Source organism: Ambystoma mexicanum, chromosome 6q (assembly GCF_040938575.1).
Source record: "Ambystoma mexicanum isolate Mex_15411 chromosome 6q, UKY_AmexF1_1, whole genome shotgun sequence".
NCBI classification, from domain to species: Eukaryota; Metazoa; Chordata; class Amphibia; order Caudata; family Ambystomatidae; genus Ambystoma; species Ambystoma mexicanum.
The window spans coordinates 407,385,157-407,406,342 of record NC_090937.1 but is presented as its reverse complement, the minus strand read 5'-3'; the positions used below and the strand labels follow the sequence as shown (position 1 = coordinate 407,406,342).

The window sequence follows — 21,186 nt, the reverse complement described above, 5'->3', positions numbered from 1 at the left end:
ACAACATCCATAGTCAATACAGAAGCCTTTTATTCATTTTCAATGACAAACAATAAGTGCATGCATCAAAGAGTGTATTGGTGTCATGGGATTGCACTTTGTTTATTGGACCAGATTGTGATTGCTTGTAACATGATTTTCGAGCCAGAAAGGAGATCACTGGTGAAGCTGATAGACTACCCAAGGAATGCATCACGGGCCCTGCAGGATAGTTTACACATGCAACTTTACTTTACTTTACTTTCAACATATATACTGTGCAAACCATGGACCCGTAGGCTTAAGGGCACAATGACAAAAAAGGACTGACAACAAGTGTTGCGTAGTGCATACGCATTGTTGACGCATGCGCGAGCGATAACGAGGCTCGCGCATGCGCGTTGAAAATAAAGACGTCAGTCCGGCAGTTCGAGTCGGGGACCTGAGCAGCACACACGTGTCCCGTGTGGTCCCTGGCGAATGAATGTGTGGTTGACTGTGAATGCTGGTGTGGGCCCTGGCAAGCCCACACCATACAACATTGGCGACAAGGACGACTCCGGAGTTTTACATCTCCGTTCCGACGGCATCAGAGCCCGAGGGTTTTGCTCCGTGTCGACACAGACTTGCACGCACAGCCGGCAGCCATCTTGGTTTTCACACGCGGATCACACATACACCATACAAGTGGTGTTGGACTTCCCCCATCACACCTGGTGATTTAACCATCTCTACACCCTTGTGGGGCAGCAATCTGTGAGTACTACATCCAGCCACCACCATGGGTGAGGAAGGCGAATGAGAGGATGACCCTGCACCCATCCCACGCAGGATGCACAGCACTTTAAGCCCCATGCCTGAATTTGACACCACTGGCCCACCATCTAAATTAGGCCCGAAATGGCTTCTGTGGGTCAAGGAACTAGAAATGTTTTTCAGCGCCTCTGGGGAGACGGATGACAAGGCGAAAATTGCCATCATGGTGTACTCTGCAAGGTCAGAGGTCCACAGAATTTATGACTCTTGCAACATCCCGGTGGTCATGTATGATGCTGTGAAACAGGCTCTTCGAGACCATTTTCTATCCATGGCAAATATGGACTTTGACAGGTTTGTCATGTGTATGGAGAAGCAGCTAGAGGAAGAGTCGCTGGACCAGTTCAGTTCGCTGCTGAGGCACCTGGCAAGTTCCTGCAGGTGGGTGAATGAGGAGGAGATGGTCCGTAACCAGCTGCTGCAAGGGTGCAGTTCGGGGAAGTTAAGGAGGCAGGTGTTGAGAGCAGTGGAGAAACTTTGCTGAAAATATTGGGGGGGGGACATGACCTCTCAAGAAAAGGTGCCCCATTCAAATGAATGGGGACAAAATAGTGTGCCATGAAAGTTGGGGGGGACAAACACCCCTGTCCCCCCTAAAATTATGCCCATGGTTGAGAGATCCTGGGTTGACCCTACAGCAGATCCTGGACACAGGGAGAGCTTACGAACTGGTGGAGGCCAGGGGGGCGAAGATGGATGCCGCCATGCACCCTGGCAAGGGCGGAGAGGCATTTGCCATAGGACGCTCTGCTCCAGGGAGAGCAAGATGGACACCAAGGAGAGGGGATGGCCTTTCAGCGCCTGGCAATACTCAGCCGTGTCCCTATTGTGGGTATGACCTGCCGCACGTGGGGGAGTGCCCAGCGAAGTCGAGGGTCTGCGGCTGGTGCGGCACACCGGGACATTACGAGAGGATGTGCAGGGCATCCACCCCGGTAGCGGCCTCGAGAGGGCCAGCAAGAATTGGTGGGAGGAATACCCGAAGGGTGAGGGGTGTGTCGTCAGTTGAGCAAGGCCTGCAGGACCTGAACATAGCAGAGGAGGAAGAGGTGCAAGAGGAAATCTTCTTCATCTCAAGCATTGCCACTGGTCTCAGAGGAAGCCGACAACTGACATGCACGGTAAACATCGGGAGGTCCCCACCCCAGTTCTCATAAATACGGGGGCGACAGTTTGTGTGCTAGCGACTGAACATTATGAAGCCCTCCCAGGACCTCCTGAGTTGGCAGAATCCAATGCGCTGATCTATGCCTTCGGCTGAGACACGCCACTTCCAATCCAGGGGGTGTTTGTGGCGCCAGTGTCCCATGGACAGAGCAGGATTAAGGCGAGATTCTTCGTGACAAGCATGAGCCTGCACTCCCTCCTCAGCTGTGCCGCCTCCAAAGCACTAAATATTGTGCATTTCACGCCCGCTGTTTATCACACGGACCTAGAAGGCCTGCTGCAGCGTTTCAACACCATCTTTCATGGGATAGGGAAGCTAAAAGGGGACCCCATCAGGATCCACATTGATGGGTCGGTGAGACCAACAGCACTCAAGCATCGCCGCATCCCGTTCCACCTGAGGGCACAGGTTGAGAAGGAGTTACAAACACTTGTCGACCTAGACATTATTGAGAGAGTGGAAGGCCCGACTCCGTGGGTTTCTCCGATCGTGGTTGCCCCAAAACCCAAACAGCCGGAAGCAGTCCGCATCTGCGTGGACATGAGGTTGCCAAACATGGCGATCAAAAAGGAACGTCCTCTCACGCCCACCCTAGATGACATTGTCAGCGAACTACAGGGGGTGAGAGTCTTTTGTAAACTGGATCTGAGGTCCGGCTACCATCAACAGGAGCTCCACCCTAAGTCAAGATACATTACCACCTTTACGGCTCACGAGGGGCTATACCAGTTTAAGAGGCTCAGCTACGGGGTCTCTTCGGCAGCAGAGGTTTTCCAGAACGCCATTAGGGGAGCCCTGTCGGGACTAAAAGTCGTGATCACCATGTCGGACGTCATCCTGGTATTCGCAAGGTCAGAAGCGGAGCATTTGAAGCACCTGGAGAGCACCCTGGAAAGACTCCGTAGCCTGGGACTAACCCTGCACCGGAAAAAGTGTGAATTTTTGAAAGACTGGATAGAATTTTTCGGGTTTGTGTTCCACGCCGGGGCATCTCCCCGCACCCGGAGAAAGTGAAGGACATTCAAGAGGCGGCCCCGCCGGAGTCGCCCGCAGAAATCAGGAGCTTCCTGGGCATGGTCAATTATTGTGGATGATTTATTCGCGACTTGGCCTCGCTGTCGGAACCCTTGCGGGCGCTGACCAGAACTGATGTGGCCTGGACCTGGGCAGGGAATGAACAAAGAGTGTTCACCGTCATCAAGAACGCCCTGTCGGGGCAAGACACTATGGCTTATTTTAATCCGGACCCGGAGTCGGAGATCGTGGTAGACGCAAGCCCGGTGGGTTTAGGGGCAGTCCTCATGCTGGCGGACCCACAGGGGATCATGCAACCCATTGCCTATCCCAGCAAGGCGCTCACCGAGACTGAAAAACGTTATTCACGAATTGAGCGCAAAGCCTTGGCTATCTTGTGGGGCTGCAAGCCCTTTCGGATCTACATCCTAGGAAAGCCTGTAGTCGTCGTGACGGACCACAGACCCATGATCCGGATCATGTCCGCGGCATTGTCCAAGCCACCGCCACGTATCGAGAGGTGGATGCTCTCGCTCATGGAGTACGGGGTCAAGTTGCTGTACCGTCCTGGCACCCACAATCCAGTGGACTGTCTGTCCCGCCACCCGAGAGCGGGGCGCCCTCGAGACTTGGCGGAGGTGGCAGATTGTGTAGAAGCGGTGTACCTGGTGGTGGAATCAGATCTGCCTGTCGCCCTGGCGCGCCAAGAGATTGCAGAGGAATCGAATGCAGACAAAGTATTCTGGATAATAAAGGAGGCTGTGGCCAGTGGAGAGTGGCGCAAAGTGCTCATGAACAATGCCAGGAGGGACGTTGGCACACAGAAGGACCTACAGGCTCTCTGGAGGGCACGCCACGAGCTGTCGGTGGCTGAGGGGGCACCAAATCGTAATCCCACGTGCACTGGTGGGCAAGGTGCTGCAGCTCGCCCACAAAGGGCACCAGGGGACGGCAAAGACGAAGGCCCGTCTCAGGTTGAAAGTATGGTTCCCGGACCTGGAGTGTAGGGTGGACGAGTTTGTGAGAGCATGCATACCTTGCCAAGCAGCAAGTCCAGTGGAGAGAGCGCCGCCCATCCAGGCCATGGAAAGGAGTGAACGCCCGTGGGGGACGGTGCATGCTGACTTCGGATCCACTGGCCGAGGGATGTACTTTTTGGCGGTGGTAGACCAGTGGTCATGCTATCCTAAGGTGGAGCTGGTTGAATCCACGGCCAGTGACCACACCATCCTGGCCCCGGAGAAAATGTTTGCCACCCATGGTTTCCCCATTGAGATATGTTCGGATAATGGAGCGCCATTTATGGGGCAGCAGTTTGCTCAGTACTGTGTGGAAAGAGGGACCAAGCATCGGAAGGTCACCCCACTCTGGCCGAGAGCAAATGGGGAGGTGGAACGCTTCATGTGGACGCTCAATAAAAGTGTTCCGTATATCACTGAATGGAGGGGAGGAACTCCGCCGAAACCTGTTTGACTTTCTGCGGGAATACCGCACGACCCCACATCAGACCACTGGGGTCGCGCCAGCGGAGGCCCTCTTCAAACGAGCTCCCCGGGGGCTATTGCCCGAGGTAGAAAGCCGCTGTCTGGGGGAGATTGATAACAACCGGGTGCGAGCGGAAAGGGCCACCCAGAATGAGCGGGAGAGTGTCCGACGAAGGTTACCAGAGAAGGTGATTACCCTGGGTGACACTGGGCTGGTACGGAATCGAAGGCCGGAAGGAAAGTTATCTTTACCCTACGAGGCGCAGCCGCTGGGAGTGACCCACGTCAACGCGTCCATGATCACTGCAGCCAATGCCCGAGGAACGGTCACGAGGAATGCATCATTCTTCAAGCGGATAGAGGCAGCACCAAACCCCGAGGTGAGCGACGCAAATGAGCCAGAGTCTGACGCAGGAGATCCATCACGAAACGATGGACCGCCAGAGGCTCCAGGAACACCAGGGACGCCCACTGAAGAAGCACGCAGGTACCCGAGCCGGGCGGGGCGCAAGCCGCCGCAGAGGTTCCAAGACTTTATCATGGACTCTGCCTCGTAACAGGTGGAAGACTGCTTGTTTAAGTTTGAATTGTTAACGTCAAGTATACTTGTTATAACGTGTTCTTGTTTGGGGGAAAACGAGGGATGTTGCGTAGTGCATACGCATTGTTTACGCATGCGCGAGTGACAACGAGGCTCGCGCATGCGCGTTGAAAATAAAGACTGTCAGCCCGGCAGTTCGAGCCGGGGACCTGAGCAGCACATACGTGTGCCGTGTGGTCCCTGGCGAGTGAATGTGTGGCTGAGTGTGAATGCTGGTGTGGGCCCTGGCAAGCCCACACCATACAACAACAAGTAACAATCATATCACCGTAGGTTGGTCAAAGTAAGGATCAGAAAACAGGTTAGGCAAATAGAAGAGTTTTAAGTTTCTTCCTAAAGAGTACAGTGGACTTCAGACTCCTGAGCTTCGGTGGAAGACCATTCTATGCTCATGGGGCCGCATTCTGGAATGCACCCTTTGTGGCTTTTGTGGACTTATATCTAGGAGGGGCCAACTGGTCAGTATTGCTAGATCTCTGGGTTCTCGTATATTGTTTCACTTTGAGTAGATCCTGAAGATAGAAGGGCATCTTGCCCAGATGACATTTCTGTGCAATTACCAGAAGGCAAAATAGAAACCTGGACTTAACTGGGAGCCAATGTAGACTTCTTCTAGCCCCTGAGACGTGGTAATTCCAAGCAATTCCCGTCACCACTCGCACTGCACTATTCTGTATTGTGTTTCCTTCTCTTAATCAGATGTCTTTTCCACCAAAGATGCAAATGCTGCTGTTTTCTAAAAATAAATTGCTCCTTATATGTTCTTTCTCAGTTGACAGTACCATCTAAACAAAGGGGCCCACATGATATGCTTGGGAGAAGCCTGCAACACACGCACATAACTAATTAATTGTATACCGGAATGCTTTGAGGAATGTCATTTGCATTAACTTGCATTTGATTGGGGTACACAAAAAAACAACCAGGCATATTTAATGCAAACAAAACAATGCCTGGAAGGACAAATACAACAAGAGGTGTATAGGCAAAGTACGGATTTCTATCAAACAATATCACAGTGAAGTACCCAAGAAATGAGGAAACACATTCAAATATGAACCAAGTAACCAACAACATATCTCAATAACTGCCCTTCAACCATAGTGCAGAAGAACCCTTTACAAAACAACAAATGGCTACACATGCTCAGAGACCACTTTGCACAGGAGCAAGCACAGAGCCTCATATGCACTGACATACTTACCGTGAGACCCAACTTCGGAGAGAAGACAGGTCCGTTCAGGAAATGTGGCCAGGGAGTGCAGCTCACTGACAACAGTCGGGTGAGCAATGCCACGGTCATTTTAGACTCACATCCAAAAAGTGATGCTGTCTGAATAAGTATCTATCATTTACAGTTACAAAAACCTCAATGTTAGGGTAGGTGTTGTGAAAAATTAAATAAGAACCAAGCCCAGTGTGCATTATTTGCTTAGAGATCCAAGCATAAATCCCGTTTTAATCAGAAATGCATTTGTCAAATACATATGGTCACTCTTATGTTCCCAAAATGCTATTTCATTTTATGAAAAGTAGCAAGAAACATTCATTGGTGCTATTTGACCCTTTCCCTGCTCTCTTATGGATATTTCAAAACAATACAGAACCTGCGAGACCAAACCACCAAATAAAAAGAGGTAAAGGGAGCGATAGAGACTCAGAGCACATTCACATGAGAAAGAGGAAAACACAGAGTGAGAGACAGAGATACAGATTTAGATAGAGATTGTACTGAGAGAGAAAGAGAGAGCAAGAGATAGATGGCCGTAGATCAGTGCATGATATGCAGAGGGAAGCTGGGTTTCTAAAGAATATGTAATAATAAAATGTGGTGCACATTTATGGGCAGTATTGCACATTATTCCATCTGCTAATTTTGTATATAAATTAGTCTCAATTAATTTTTGAATCCATATATTTCCCTATATGTTGCATACCACCGTAGTGGACCAAAAAAGGAACAACTCTCTTTAGATTAAAACTTTAGCTCTATACTACATGAAGCGCAAACCGAAAATGCAAAGGCTATTTGTTAGGCAGAATTTCCATTTTATGTGATATTCTCCTCACTTGGTGAGTCCCCCAGCACTTTTTGACTGACTATTGGATCTTTTTTGACTTCCATGAGTGAGTGGGAATCCTTTTCCTCACTCACCCATTCATGTTTTGTACTCTGGGTACTCCTTTTTTGGTGCATTTATATAGAGTCTACTTGCCTCCATATTTTCTATAGCATCTATAATGTCCTACTGTAACACGCAGCACCCTATGTGCAGTATTATTGGAAACTCCTTGAGCTGCCCTCTTTGGTTTTATTTTAATTCCTTGCAAGAACTACTCTTCCCAAGAATAGGAGGGTACTTTTTATCCTATCTACACTTTTCTTTGAAACCAGCACCACAGCTGTATGCGAATTGCTGAGGGCACACTTTGTGTCTCTTTTTCATTTCTCCTGTAACGTTTTGGTTACAGTAGCAAATTCATTTGAGTAACTATTGGCAGTGGATACTTTTTCTACCAATTTTATAAAAGTTGCAATGCAAGCTGTATTTACAGCTGCGGTAAGAGACACATAGGACACCATTGATCCATAATGGTTACTGTCTTCTTGTTTTACCAACTCACAATGGTTTGTTCTTTCTTGGTCCTTTTGTTGCCATGCTGGGTGGGGGAGGTCCTTGTGTGTTTTTCGTCTGTGCCTGGATCCTTTTGTGAAGCCTGCCTAAAGGTGCCAGTGTTTCTGGTTGGACAGGAAGCTGCGAGGACTTCGAAATTCCACAGGTCTTTGTCATCCATTATGCCTGCATAGATCCAATTCTAACTCGAAGGCAGGCTGTCCTGAAATGACAGCCCCCACCCAAAGTTTGAATGACAGCATGCATATTGAATGGCTGGGTTCCTGCATAAAAGGTGAGGTTCGTGATGCTGAAGGCAGAGTCGACAACTGGAAGATCCATTCCAAAGAGGAGAAGAAGAACAACATCTGCAGGTACCACGAGAGACCGCCATAGTACTCTGATTGAGCGCTGCTGTTCAGCCCTCTTTTCCAAGTAACAGAGAAGCTCTGATTCAGACGATTTTCTTCCTTAGACTGTTGGGACCAACCTGCATTTCAAGCCATCCCATTCCGATCTGCATCTTTCACCAGTGTAGCCAGTGTGCAGTGCTTAGCCTTCCGAAGATCGAATCCTCTCAAAACTTTGGTAGACTCCTTTCAGACCAGAGGCAATATTCCACTCCTTGAAGTCCCCTTATCCGAAGGCTGGACTGAGAAAGCAAGCTGAATTGACCGGCCTGTAACCGTTCTTCGCTGGTGCTTTGAAAAGGCACCAAAACTACAGAACCAAGAAGAATCCATTGCTGAGAGTCTCTCCACTCGACTGCTGCTGCAAGATCCCTCCAGTGTCCCTTCTCCAGTCTGCCTGACCAAGATTCTGGTGACTGAGTCTGCTGCTGCTGCATCGTGGAAGCATTGTGCTCCATCTCTTTCTTCACGCTTAAGGTACTGTCAGACTCTTGCTAGAAATTACCTTGAGTTGTTTTGCTGGAGTGCTAGAGTCCTGATTTGCACGTTTGGAAGTTTGACCATCATATTTGCCCAGGCCTAATGCATGTGTGGCAACAGGGAGCTTTCTCCGAAGCCCCTTACCCTTTTTTCCAACAAAGAAACTGTACTTACTTGATACATTTCTTCTTCTGGAACTCTTGACTCTTTATAGCTTGTTCCTTACCTGTTTTGCCCTCCAATCTGACTCTGAGACACTCAAACCTGGATAGGGATGGACTACTAAAGCCCAAGGCCTCTGTGAATTGAATGCATGTATTACCTGCTCTGTGTTGGTTTTGATTCATTCATTCTTCCTTAAACCATTGATTCCAAGTATTATTTGCTAAGTGCTTTACTTACTTTGAATTGCTTCCAACTATTCTACAAGTGTGTATCACATGCTTTCACTTACCAGTATTATCATTTATGATTGTGGTTGATGAACACTTTTGCTAACCTGAAGAAACTCTTTCACTTACCTGCATTACAACTTTAGGTTAATCATCAAATTGAGTTACAACTGCAAATGTCCTACTGTATTTATGTATACACTTTTCTCTTACCCTAATTGAAATGTGAACTTAACCTTGACTAGTATTTTTAATAAATAAATCTATTTTTATATTACTGCAAGTGTGCAAGTGTCTTCTTGACTGTTTGTGTGCTCAAAGGTCTTTGTACGCTACTACAGCTCTACTCCCTTCTAGACTAAGCCTGACTTCTTCCACCATAGATACCAAACATGTTGGGTAGTTCAGGCCTATACTAAGTGTTGGAGCCCTGTACACTAAAAGTATTATGTATAGACTCATGAAAACACTTTGAATGGTTCCCTATATATTGTGACTAGATGAGCTATTTTAGCTTCCATATTCAATCTCCAATCATTGGGAGGATTGGAACTTGGTTGATGCCAGAGGGTTTGAGACGTTTATTATTTCCATTGCGTACACCTGAAAAGCAAGCATTTACTATAACATGTTTATGATGTTTCCTAGATGTGAATTCTGAGAGACAGTGAGAGACTCAGATGGCTGTGAGTGAGAAGATGTATGTGAGTGAGCAAGTGGCTTTATGTGTCTGCGTCTATGCTTCTTTATGCACTTGTGAGGAGAGCTTCTATTTTCAGAGGGGAGGGCAGTGCCTATAGCCAGGGGCAGTGCTAACGATGCACACCTGCAAGGAAAACAGTGACATCACTTACTTTATGGGAAAAGGCAACATGGGGGTGTTCTTGCTTGGTATTACTGGATACATGGGTAAAGCAAACAAGAGGGAATAATTATTTTGGGATAATGTAACTTATCAGTGTTAGGACAGCTTATCTGAAGTCCAACTAAGGGCTTAGCAAACCCATTCAACTGAGACAGTACAAGACTCCACTCTTAGTATAAGGCTGTACCACATGTGTATATGGTAGCATAGACAGAGCAGCCAATATTATCTTAGGGGGGAGAGAGGGCTGTACTACAACCTTGTTGGGCCTCCTCAGTGAGCTTTGTTCCCTATGGTGCAGCAAGTAAGTGACCCACATCTGGGCATACCCTCTCTCAAGGCTGAAACATGTCTGGGTTGCTTGTGTTTACGTGCAGAAGGGACCTGGCCTAGCAGTTCGGGCAGGGCTGCTGCCATTGGTGTCAGTACCTGACTGATTTGCATATGGCTGTATCCCTTTTGCAATGGTGCACACAGGCTAAAAATCAGTGGTGTGGAAGGTTTCCTAGAGCAATGGAAGATATTCAGATTAATTTGAAACCTTCCACCCATCACTTTTTTGGTTTTGGAAAGTACATAGAACCTGTAGTTTACCAAGGATTCAATCGAAACACTTACAACCAGAAGTATTATAAAAAATAAAGGTTTATTAAAAATACAATTAGGCCAAGTTAAGTCTTGGGGTAAGTACTTTGTCATAGTCATAAACACATTATAAAAATACAACACAATGCTTGAGGGTACACAAACCAAAGCATAAACCTTCTTCAGAATACCTAACAGTAATTCTAGGGAAGTCAGACCTTACCATACATATTTCATATAGGACACATCTATTCATGGGGAGTAAAAAACATATGTTACATGCAGATTACTTTCAGCAATACAAGGGTAGTAGACCCTGTCAGTTATGCATTGACACACAGCAAATAAATCACATTGTAAATCAACCTGCAAGCATGCTTGTCTGAATAGTGGAATACTCATTCAAGGAACAGTAAAACAAATCTATAACTATTATTCAGGATAACACACATTTATACTAAGTGAGTAAGACCTTTTGGTGTAATAAACAATCTCAGTTGCTTTTCATCTCAGTGGAACACAGACTAAATACCTCATTACGACTTTGGGGCATGGCTGCCTCCAAAATCGTGTCTGGGTTCCCTGAATAGGGAAATACCGGGCCATTCCGAGTATGGAGGGCCCAGTATTTCCTCCTTCAGGGAACCCGGGCCCCGTCCTTCCCCATTCCCATTCGAGCCTTCATAGGGCTCAATGGGAATGGAGAGGGAGCTAACAACGGGCCCATTACGAATGGGCCCATTGTTAGCTCGCTGGTCCCCTCGCGGGACCGACTGTTGACGTCTGGAAAAACCAGACGTCCAGAGCAGGTCCCGCGAGGGGACCTCTTAATTGTGCGGAATGGGTTTAACAGTGCCAGAACCATTACCGGCGCCATTAAACCCGTCCCGCACAGGTTATAATGAGGCCCTAAGTTATGAACTCTTTACACTAATTTACGATTGCTCCAGGCAGACCAAGGCCAGCTACACCTACAGAACACTTTTTAAGAATGTCTCACAGCTATTCTAGGCAGGTAAAACCTAACATTGTAATATACTATTACAGTTGCTTTTCAGGTCAGTGGAATATAGACTTAGGTAAGCAATAACTCTTTAACTTATTTTAGAATGGCATACAGCAAACTCAAGGTAAGTGAAACCCATATACTTTTTCAAGGAGCTATCAGCATCTTAAAGGTAAGTATAACTTAAGGCAGACATTCTAGACAGCAAGTCAGGGGAAGCAAGACCCAGTTGGGAAACGTGTACAGCTATTTTCTGAAAGAAATAGTGAAGCCAACAGCATTACTTTTGGGAAGTTGCCCAACAAATTCACAGGTGATTAAAATAACCTTACCTATACTCTTCAGAATGGCACAACACACATTCAAGATAAGTAAGAACTTTTGTAACTGCTCACTCTCAAAGTTACAGTTACCAACCAACTCATTTACAAATATTTAAACTTTGAAAGACTTGTTCTCTTTTCGAGGCAACAGGCCCAATCCTTAGCAAGTCCTTCCCCATTCCTGGAGCATGAGTGTTCTCAGTGGCAGAAGGGGGCACTAGATCCACCAGGCAGTTCAGGAAGACACAGAAGTAGCAGAAGTCAGAGTTCCTAAGGAAGACTCGTCACACAAGTATTTCACTTTAGAGTTTGTTGAGAGTTCCGGGACTTCTGAGAAGACACCCTTGGTGGATTCCAGCAGTAGGCATGGGCGAACTGGATGAGAGGACTCCCAATCACAAAAAACACCCAAAAGCTTTACAGAAATCGCAAAGGCTTAAGGTAGGTAAATACCCCAGCCAACACAGCACCTTAGCATGGAAGAAGAGTTGCAGCAAGAAGACTTCGGGATCAGCAGCCGAAAACCTGGTTGATGATTTCCTTTGTCATGAAGACTGAAGACAGGACACTGGATGGGCTTTTGCAGCAGGTATCACGGGGAAGGCTCTAGGCAAGAGGTTCTTTGCATGTTTACTCAGCAAAGAAGAAGCAGTTGCAGCCGAGGAAACTTCAGTATCTGCAGCCAAAAACCCAGTTGCTGAATTCTTTATCATGAAGACTGAAGACAGGACACTGGAAGGGCTTCTGCAGCCGGGATCAACGTGGAAGGCTACAGGCAGAGTTCCTTCATGGCTGGATGCAGCTCGTTGGTTGGGGCGCCCTTTTCAGGCACCAGAAGGCGCTTTTTCAGCAGGTATCACGGGGAAGGCTCTAGGCAAGAGGTTCTTTGCATGTTTACTCAGCAAAGAAGAAGCAGTTGCAGCCGAGGAAACTTCAGTATCTGCAGCCAAAAACCCAGTTGCTGAATTCTTTATCATGAAGACTGAAGACAGGACACTGGAAGGGCTTCTGCAGCCGGGATCAACGTGGAAGGCTACAGGCAGAGTTCCTTCATGGCTGGATGCAGCTCGTTGGTTGGGGCGCCCTTTTCAGGCGCCAGAAGAAGAAAGAATATCGCTGATTGGATTTGTGTCGCTAATCTGGTCCAGGACTCAGGTGAGGGGCCTTCAAGGGCTGGAATCACGTCTCTGGAGGTCCAGCAGGATGAAAGCAATGTTTCAGCTGAATTCGGAATTCAGAAGACCATGCACTGCACAATGGCTCAAGTTCTCAAGGTATTGGTGTATTGCAGCCCTGCAAAGTCACAGCATAATGTGGGATGGCTCAAAATGCCGATTTTCTTTATTCTCGTGTATCTCACCAGGCTCTGGCCCAGGCTCTTCATTTTTGGAGTACTCAGGTTGCTTGAATGGAATGGTAACATCAGGCTCTGGTTAGACAGCAGGCTTTCCATTTGCTAAAAATCATCTCAGCTGTGGTTTCTTCATCTTGCTCTTTGGATTCAGGTCCAGTGGTGGACTACCTCTTCAGCTTCCAGGATCAGATGTTTATGCAGGAACCGAGCCAATCAAACATTAGCAGTCCTTTCACCACTGTGAGCCTCCCAGTTTGAACTGGATTTTCACAGGCAGGCTGGAAGACAAAAGGGTGCAGAGTTTGGACTCCTCCCTCGCTCCCTACCTTCACAGACACTCTGGAACCGGGCTGGCTTGAATGAGGTCTCCCACCGAAGATAGAAATCACACAAAGGACTTCCCCACCCGGAATGCCAAAATGGTGAAAAAAGAAGACATGGGCCATTTTGGTAAGGTCGATTTAGCACTAAGGTTAAAATCTTACCTAACAATTGGTGCAGCCATCTTTGGCATGTTTATTTGCAATGGCATTACTGGCTTTAAGGGCAAAGCAAACTTGAAGATGCAATCTAGTGGTGATACTGGCATATGTTGATACAGCCAGTATGGGCATGTTTGCTTTACAATGGCATCGCTGGATACATGGGCAAAGCAAACATGGTTTTGTTCTTACATGGTGATACAGGTCACATATTGGAGCAGGCAGAATGGACATGATTTCTAACAGTGGAATTGCTGGCATTATGAACAAACAAACATGAGTGTGGACGTACGTGTTAAACTTGGCAAAGCTAGCATGGAGATGTTTTCTTACAGTTGCATTATGGGCAAAGCAATCAGGAGTGGTCACCTACCTGCAGTGCACTGTACAGTGGCACGCTGGCAAACATTTAGGCAAAGGCAGTATGGGCATATCTTGTATAGGAGCATGCTGGGGCATATTAAGGTGAGTGGCATTATGAGCATGATAATTACAGTGGCATGCTGATGAAAAGGGGTATTATGAACATAGCCAACATGACTGTGGGAGTGGGTGGGTTGAGGGAGAAGAATTGCATCGTGGATATGACTGATTGTTAATGTTTCTATGTTTAATTTCCTGTGCATGCGCTGTTGGTGAGTGAACAAGATGGAAAGGGTCACTGCAGATATCTATGCACACTTCCAGAATGTCATGCAGAGAAGTGGTGTTAATCTGAACCAATCAGCTCACATGTAAGTCAGTGGTTAGATCGGGAACCCTAAGCACTGGCATCATGTGGAAGTAGCTTGGTATATTTTTAGCAATCTTCTGCTTTATTAATTAACTGCTCTTTCTTTTCTTATTTTTCTTAAATATGCATGTCCTGCACCCGCTTCATCCATTGCAGTCCTTAATGGAACCAAGAGACCAGCCGTGCACCGCCTTGTGTTGCTGCGTCATGGCAAACTCACTGAAGTACTTTCTATTGCAGTTGGATGGGGCTGATACTGCTACTAATCTAAGCAGGTGCCTCTGTGCAGTTTGTCTCTACCCAATCCTCACAGTTGAGAGCATGGTAGCAGCAAGAGCTCTTCGTTGGACCCCTCTCTGTGTCAGAGTTAAGGCAAATGTTGTATGTTGTATGTAAGAAAGCTATCTTCACCCACTGTAACAAGCGCCACGTTGCCCTAGGGCTGCTTGTCTGTATTTATGTATGTAACTGAGTTATGAGCACCACTGTAACAAGTGTCACAATGCCCATGGGCTGATGTGCGCTCAACAAATGTGAATAAATAAATAAATGTGTTGTAATAATTTCTCTAGCAGGTGGACCTGCTGCCAGAAAACCCCAGAAAAGTAGCACGCCGGGTGATTTAAGTGTGCTTAACTTTAAACATCCTACTTCATAGGTTAACACTACATTGGTTACATGACTGATGTTATGACTGACAGTAACTTATTACAAAGGGAAAAAAGGTAGTAGTAACGGTTGCTGGGAGATACACGAAAACAAAACCAATTTAATTCAATTAAAATAATTTTGATAAAATATAGTTACATTAAAACAGTTCAATTCAACAAAATCCCTGAAATTCTGTGACAAATCTTTACTTGAGGAAACATTCTGAATGTGTGGTTGTGTGTATATTCAAATGGCACTTACGTTGTTAATGATTTTCCAGTCCCCTTAGTAGGATTTCAAATATTTATAACAATTAATTTGATAATTTTCATGAATTTTAGAAAAAAAGTCTTTATACCTGAATAGCCAGTCTTGCACTGGCAGGTGAACGCCCCAATGCCATCTTTGCACACTCCATTGTTCAGGCAGGGAAGGGATTTGCATTCATCAATGTCCATCTCACATTTGGAGCCTAAAATATTTTGCAAATGAAGATCATTTTGTAAAAGTGATTACATATTAATAAAAAATTGAAACACTAAACGCATGTAACAACCTTTCTACAGCCAACGAGAAGTTGTCTTGTATTAACTCTTCAGTGGGTTCTATGCAAAATACAATTGATCGGCGAAGACCTGTGCCGCCCTGACCATCATCCTAATGTCTAAGAACACTCTTTCTAACCTCACCTAGAAATTCTCTGCGCACTCTGCATTTTTTCACAATCTCGTGCAAAGACAATCCGTGCCAGACATTATGAGCGTGTTGCAGATTTCTAGAAATACTTGGTTATTTGTTGCCCATGTTCCTACACATTTGTGATCCGTGCTCTTGAGAAGATGACATGATAAATGCATCAATCCTTGATCAATGAAAGATTCCTTTGTGATACATTCACATCATAAATGCTTCCTTTACTCTAAAAACCCTATGGACAATCCTTTGTAAGAAGTCTTCCCAATGAATATAAACCAAAGGAAGAGCTTTCTAGACAGTTCAGTGCCACATTATAAGCCACGTCAGCTCAAAACTGGCAACCATGTGCAGCACAACACAGAGTTACAGTGCTTGATAGAGAAAATTAAGCTGGCCCAATTTCTTTTGTCTGTCTATACATTTTTTAAATTTGGAGGCAATGATATTTTTGTATTTATGTAGCAATCGACTTTGGAAAATAAAAGCCTACTTGTTTTTTTTATTTCATCCATGAGTTCTTGTGCTTAATGACATTGAATGTGTTTTCCCCTGCAGTGTGCCAGCAGAGACATTAATATACTTTATTTTGTTTTATAGTGGAAATTATGGTTTCTGAATTTCCACTGTCAGGCTTTACTGCTCCAAAGTGATGTGAATATTATGTTCGAAGCTAACTCTCTCGAATAGAGGAAACCACTGCACATATAATAATAAAACTAGAAACAGGTAAACACCGCAGGCTATGGATTATTGGGAAAGCAGCACTGCCATTAAAGAAGTAATAGTGTGAATTTTGGTTTGGGTGCGTAGGGCCATCTTAGAACTGATTGCGGCAAAATACCGATATAAAACAGCCTGCATGCGATCAGTTCTCAGAGGATGAAACGCACTGAAACCAACACCCCACTCCCCTTAACCACTTACCTGATTCTCATCGCCTGGCCGCTTCAGCCCTGCGGCGTTGGATCCCTCCCTCTAATGGGGGGTCGGCTCCAACGCCACAGGGTCCTTTTTTCTTTCTTTTTTTTTCCCTGTTCCCGCCTCCAGTATCGAGGAAGCAGGGACACCCCCACAACTCCCAAGGCAAATACACACCGGTCATGGGGAGTGGGGGACACACCCGCAACCCTCGCTCCCCATGATTGGTGTATATTAGCCAATTTGATCGAATACATTCGGTCGAATGGTAGAGGCCAAATTATGACAAATGTACCATTCGACCAAATGTATTCAAACAAATCTACTAATACCTGTTTTTTTCTGTTCTCTGCAATAAACCTGCCCATTGAAGACCACTCCCCAAAAAAACTGCAATTTTTAGGTCCACATTGGTGTGGCCATTAATGGCAGAATTTCAACCCCTCCACGCCCCACGAATCATCTTCCTCACCATCACACTTGGTGTGATCCATTGGGGGTTCAACCCCATGGACCCCACAAAAGCAGCTTTGCCACGGCATCAGAGAAATCATGCCCCCCATGATCATCCACTGCCCCTGGACACCTCCCTTACATCCTACACATACCGTACCACCCCCCATCCCCTGCACATACTTGCCATCCCACTCCTGATGGAATAACTTACTGGTTCCAGCTGACAACAATTCATGTTGCAGAGGCAGGCTTTAGAGAGGGCCTTCGGTATTCACGCTTTTTGATATGTGTACAAAAGTATGGCGTCAAAAGGCCGGATACCATATTGAAAGTATGCATGACTCCAGCTTCATAGGAAGTTCCAAGTAGAGGTTACTTCAATAAATTCATTTAGTTGAAAAGTAATGTACTTTAAGGACTGGAATGGAACCAGCGATGAAATTCTGCCTGTCTACTCTTCTCTCCCTGCTTATCTCACTGATCTTTCCAATGCCTCCTCTTTCCTCTGTTCTGTCTTCTTTCAAAAACGCTTCTATCCTCCATTTCTAAAAAAAAGCTTTGCCTGAACCCTACTTACCCTCTAACTATGGTCCTATTTATCTTCTATCATTTCTCTCCAAACGTCTCAAGCGCATTGTGTATTCCCAAGTTTCTTCTTTTGTTAATCTGCACTCCCTTCTACCACCTTTTCAATGTGGATTTAGGCCCTGTCTCTCTACTGAATCTGCTCTTCTAATCGTGACAATTTGACTTCAAGCTATGCTGTTCTAAATTTTCCTCTCTTCTTCTGTTAGAGTTGTTGGCTGCTTTTCACACATTTGACCATTCTAATATTCCTTCAGTCCTTGCCGCACTTGGTGTTCAAGGTCCTGTTCTTAACTGCTTTCACTCTTATCTTTCTGGTGGCACCTTCTCAGTTAGTTGGGCTGGTCACTTCTCTAACCCGACCCTGTCTCACGGTGTCCCCCAAAGTTCTGTCCCTGGTCCCCTTCCCTTCTCCCTCTGTACTTCTTCTCTCAGGTCTCCTATTTCCTCCTGTGGGGTCTCCTACCATCGACACAGATGATTTGCAAAATTTTCTTTCATTTTCCTCTTTTAGTAATTCTGTTCATTCTTCATCTGCTGTCTTCTAGCAATACGAGCATGGATGTCCTCTTGTTATCTCCACCTCAACCCTTTTTAAAACAGAGATTCTTTTCTTTCCTGCTCATACTATCCCTCCTCCACTGCCCCCTTTCGCTATCTCTTTTCCACCTTAAACTCTGTCTATTTCTTTGACTTTATGTAATTTGGGTGTTGTCTTTGATTACACACTTGTTTTCCTGCTCATATTTCTATGATCTCACAATCATACTGTTATCATTTTTTTTATTGCAATTTAGTTCAATAAAAAAACTTTTAGCAAACCATCAAGGCTATTTCATCTATCAATTTAACCAATTTTATCAAAACCACTATTATTTCAACATATAAAATTTTTCCCAAAAATCCAAATCATTCTTTCACAAATTGTACTGCTGCAATAGTCAGTGATCTTCTCTCCCCTCTCAATAATAGGGACCAACAATCGTCTGCCGACAAAGTAAAACATCCCTCCAAAAAACTGGAAAAATGTCTTGTGCTCAGTCGGTTTAAGTCTAATGCAATTTAGTTCAATAAAACAGCTTTTAGAAAACCATCAAGGCTATTTCATTAATCAGTTTAACCCGTTTTTATCAAAACCATCATTATGTTCAACATTCCTCATTTTTCCCAAAAGTCCAATGCATTCTTTCACAATTGTTACTGCTGCAATAGTCAATGATGTTCTCTCCCCTCTCAATAATAGGGACCACCACTAATCTGCCAACAAAGTAGAACATTCCTCCAAAAAGCTGGGAAAATGTCTTGTTCTCAATTGAGTTAATGCCATGCAGCAAGTAAATAAATTAGGCACATTTTCCATTGAATCATCACCCTTATGAAATCTACATGTCACTCTTACCCAGCCCACTTCGGCTATAACCGAAATAACTTCCATTGTCTGAAAGAGGTTAAATTGGATCCTCATAAATTGAGACCTGGAAACTTCCTAGATAGTCAGGGATTTGTCCCAATGCTCTTGTCTCCTTCATTAAACTACTAAACAGTTTACTTTGTTTTGCCCCCTCACAAGTTAAAATCCAGTCTGCTTCCCACAGCTTCTTTTTCACCTTACACGGATTCGACCATAGAACTTCCAGTGAAGACCCCAAATGCTCTAATAAGCATGTACAAACTGAGTCCCAAACTGTTGCTGCACAACCACCATCACTTTCCATCTGTGCTTTTATCAGGGCCAGGATAGAGACAGGACACTCATTTGAACATTTCCCCCAAAAAGTCAGAGTTTCCACTCAACAGATGCCCTCAGGAAGGTTAGGCCTAATTCTCTTCTAATTTTCTGGATCAGGCCAGACTTCAGAAGGCACAGGACCCTTTTCCAGAATACTCCTTCTAGAGTGGTTGATTGTTTTTTTTGGAAGGCCTAACAAAGCATCCGCACTTTATGTCACTGTCGGTACCACCTTTGCTTTATAAAAGTCTAAACGCAGCTGTAGTGAATAGTGGCAGTATCTACACTTCAAGATTAAGGCTTGATTGGCCAACACTGTTGTTTTCCGTTTTAAGATCACCAAGTTGGGAGATTCCACAGCACCTTTACATATTTGTATGCCCAGATATTTATAGGAGTCAAGAGTTTCAATCGCCAATGGACCCAGGCACCATGAAAACTTCTGCTTCGGTTTACCTGATCTTTTTTACAGGGTTAGGATCTTCCTTTTTTCAATATTAATCTGCATATCATTTTGCAACGTGTATTATTTCAGTCGTTTCAATTGTCTTTGGAGATCTATAGGAGTACTATATAGTATTACTACGTCATCCTCGTGGAGAAGGCGACCCAGTTTAACTCCTCCAATTTTGTGTGGGAAAACCTGGTTTCCTCCATACAATTACCCAAATCAAAGATGTAGAGTATGAAGAGGGCGGGGGGTAAAGGGCATCCTTGTTTAACCCCCCGGCCAGTTGGAATCTCTTTGCATAGTAAATATTAATATCCGTGTATTTACAGAAGACTGCAGACTCTTCAGGTACCCGATGGCCAACCTCAAATCCCTCCTTTTCTGCACAAGCTGTTTATCAAGAACATGTTGGTGGCCAGTCAGAGATCTTTTTTCTGTGTTGTTTTGAACCAAAACGTAGCCAACAATGGAGTATAGTTGTCCACATCAACAAGACTTTGACCCCCCATTAAAAGCACCTTAGCCATATACATGGCTTCCATTGCTACCTTATGCTTGGACCTTTTGCGTCTAAAGCCATTGTTTACTAATTCCAAAGACATAGGCCCTAATTACGACCCTGGCGGAAATCGAAAAACGATGGCGGAAATGCAATACCGCCATCGAATAGCGCTCGGTGCGATCATGACCCGTCACCGCAAAGTACGATGCCATCAGCGCCACCGTAGTGAACGCCAACGCTAACTGCACCAAGTACGTGCACGCGCGCCATGCCAAACCGCAAATACCACCATGGCGCAACGGTACGCGAATTCTGACCCTAGCGGACATGCACCTAACGCCATCAAGCACGGCGGAAAGTACCATTCCGCCATGGTGAGAAGTACGGCATCGCGAACCAACCGTAAACGGCCCTACTGAGTGCCTGTACACCACTCCCTGGCCACATTGCACAACTCCTCGTAGGTGCAATGAAGTCACACAATGCAACCAGTGAAATGTACAAGTCACCCATGCCTGCCAACGAACAAATGAACCTCAAGAGGGGCCAATGAGAGCTGCAGGGCACAGATGGCACGAATACAGAAGCTACACAAATGGACATGACCTCAGTCTCCCTCCAAGAAACGCACGCAAACACAGGCACCTGTGACCAGCCATATTCTGATAATCACATCATTCCACCAATCCACCTGGCTGACCGGCATCTGTTACACAAAAGCCAATCCCCCGCCCCTGAGCATGACACCATTAAAACAGTCATATTGGCAGCCCTAATCCCTGACCTCACTGGGCTCCGTAGGCAAACGCGCCCAGCACAGTACCAGGCAACTATACTCCGAAGCTGGAACCCAATGCAGATCTCCTCACAATACATCGCTCCCCAAATAGG

At 45.7% G+C, this 21,186-nt stretch overlaps 1 protein-coding gene across 2 annotated transcripts in view; it reads right to left on the bottom strand.

The window, feature by feature from the left end:
• The window catches only part of SVEP1 (sushi, von Willebrand factor type A, EGF and pentraxin domain containing 1), a 1,471,106-nt gene that overhangs the window by 519,233 nt on the left and 930,687 nt on the right, over positions 1-21,186 (bottom strand). For both annotated transcript variants that reach the window (XM_069630907.1, XM_069630908.1), the window contains exon 22: positions 15,317-15,430. In XM_069630907.1, coding sequence (XP_069487008.1) covers positions 15,317-15,430 — 114 coding nt within the window. The remainder of the gene's footprint in view (positions 1-15,316; positions 15,431-21,186) is intronic.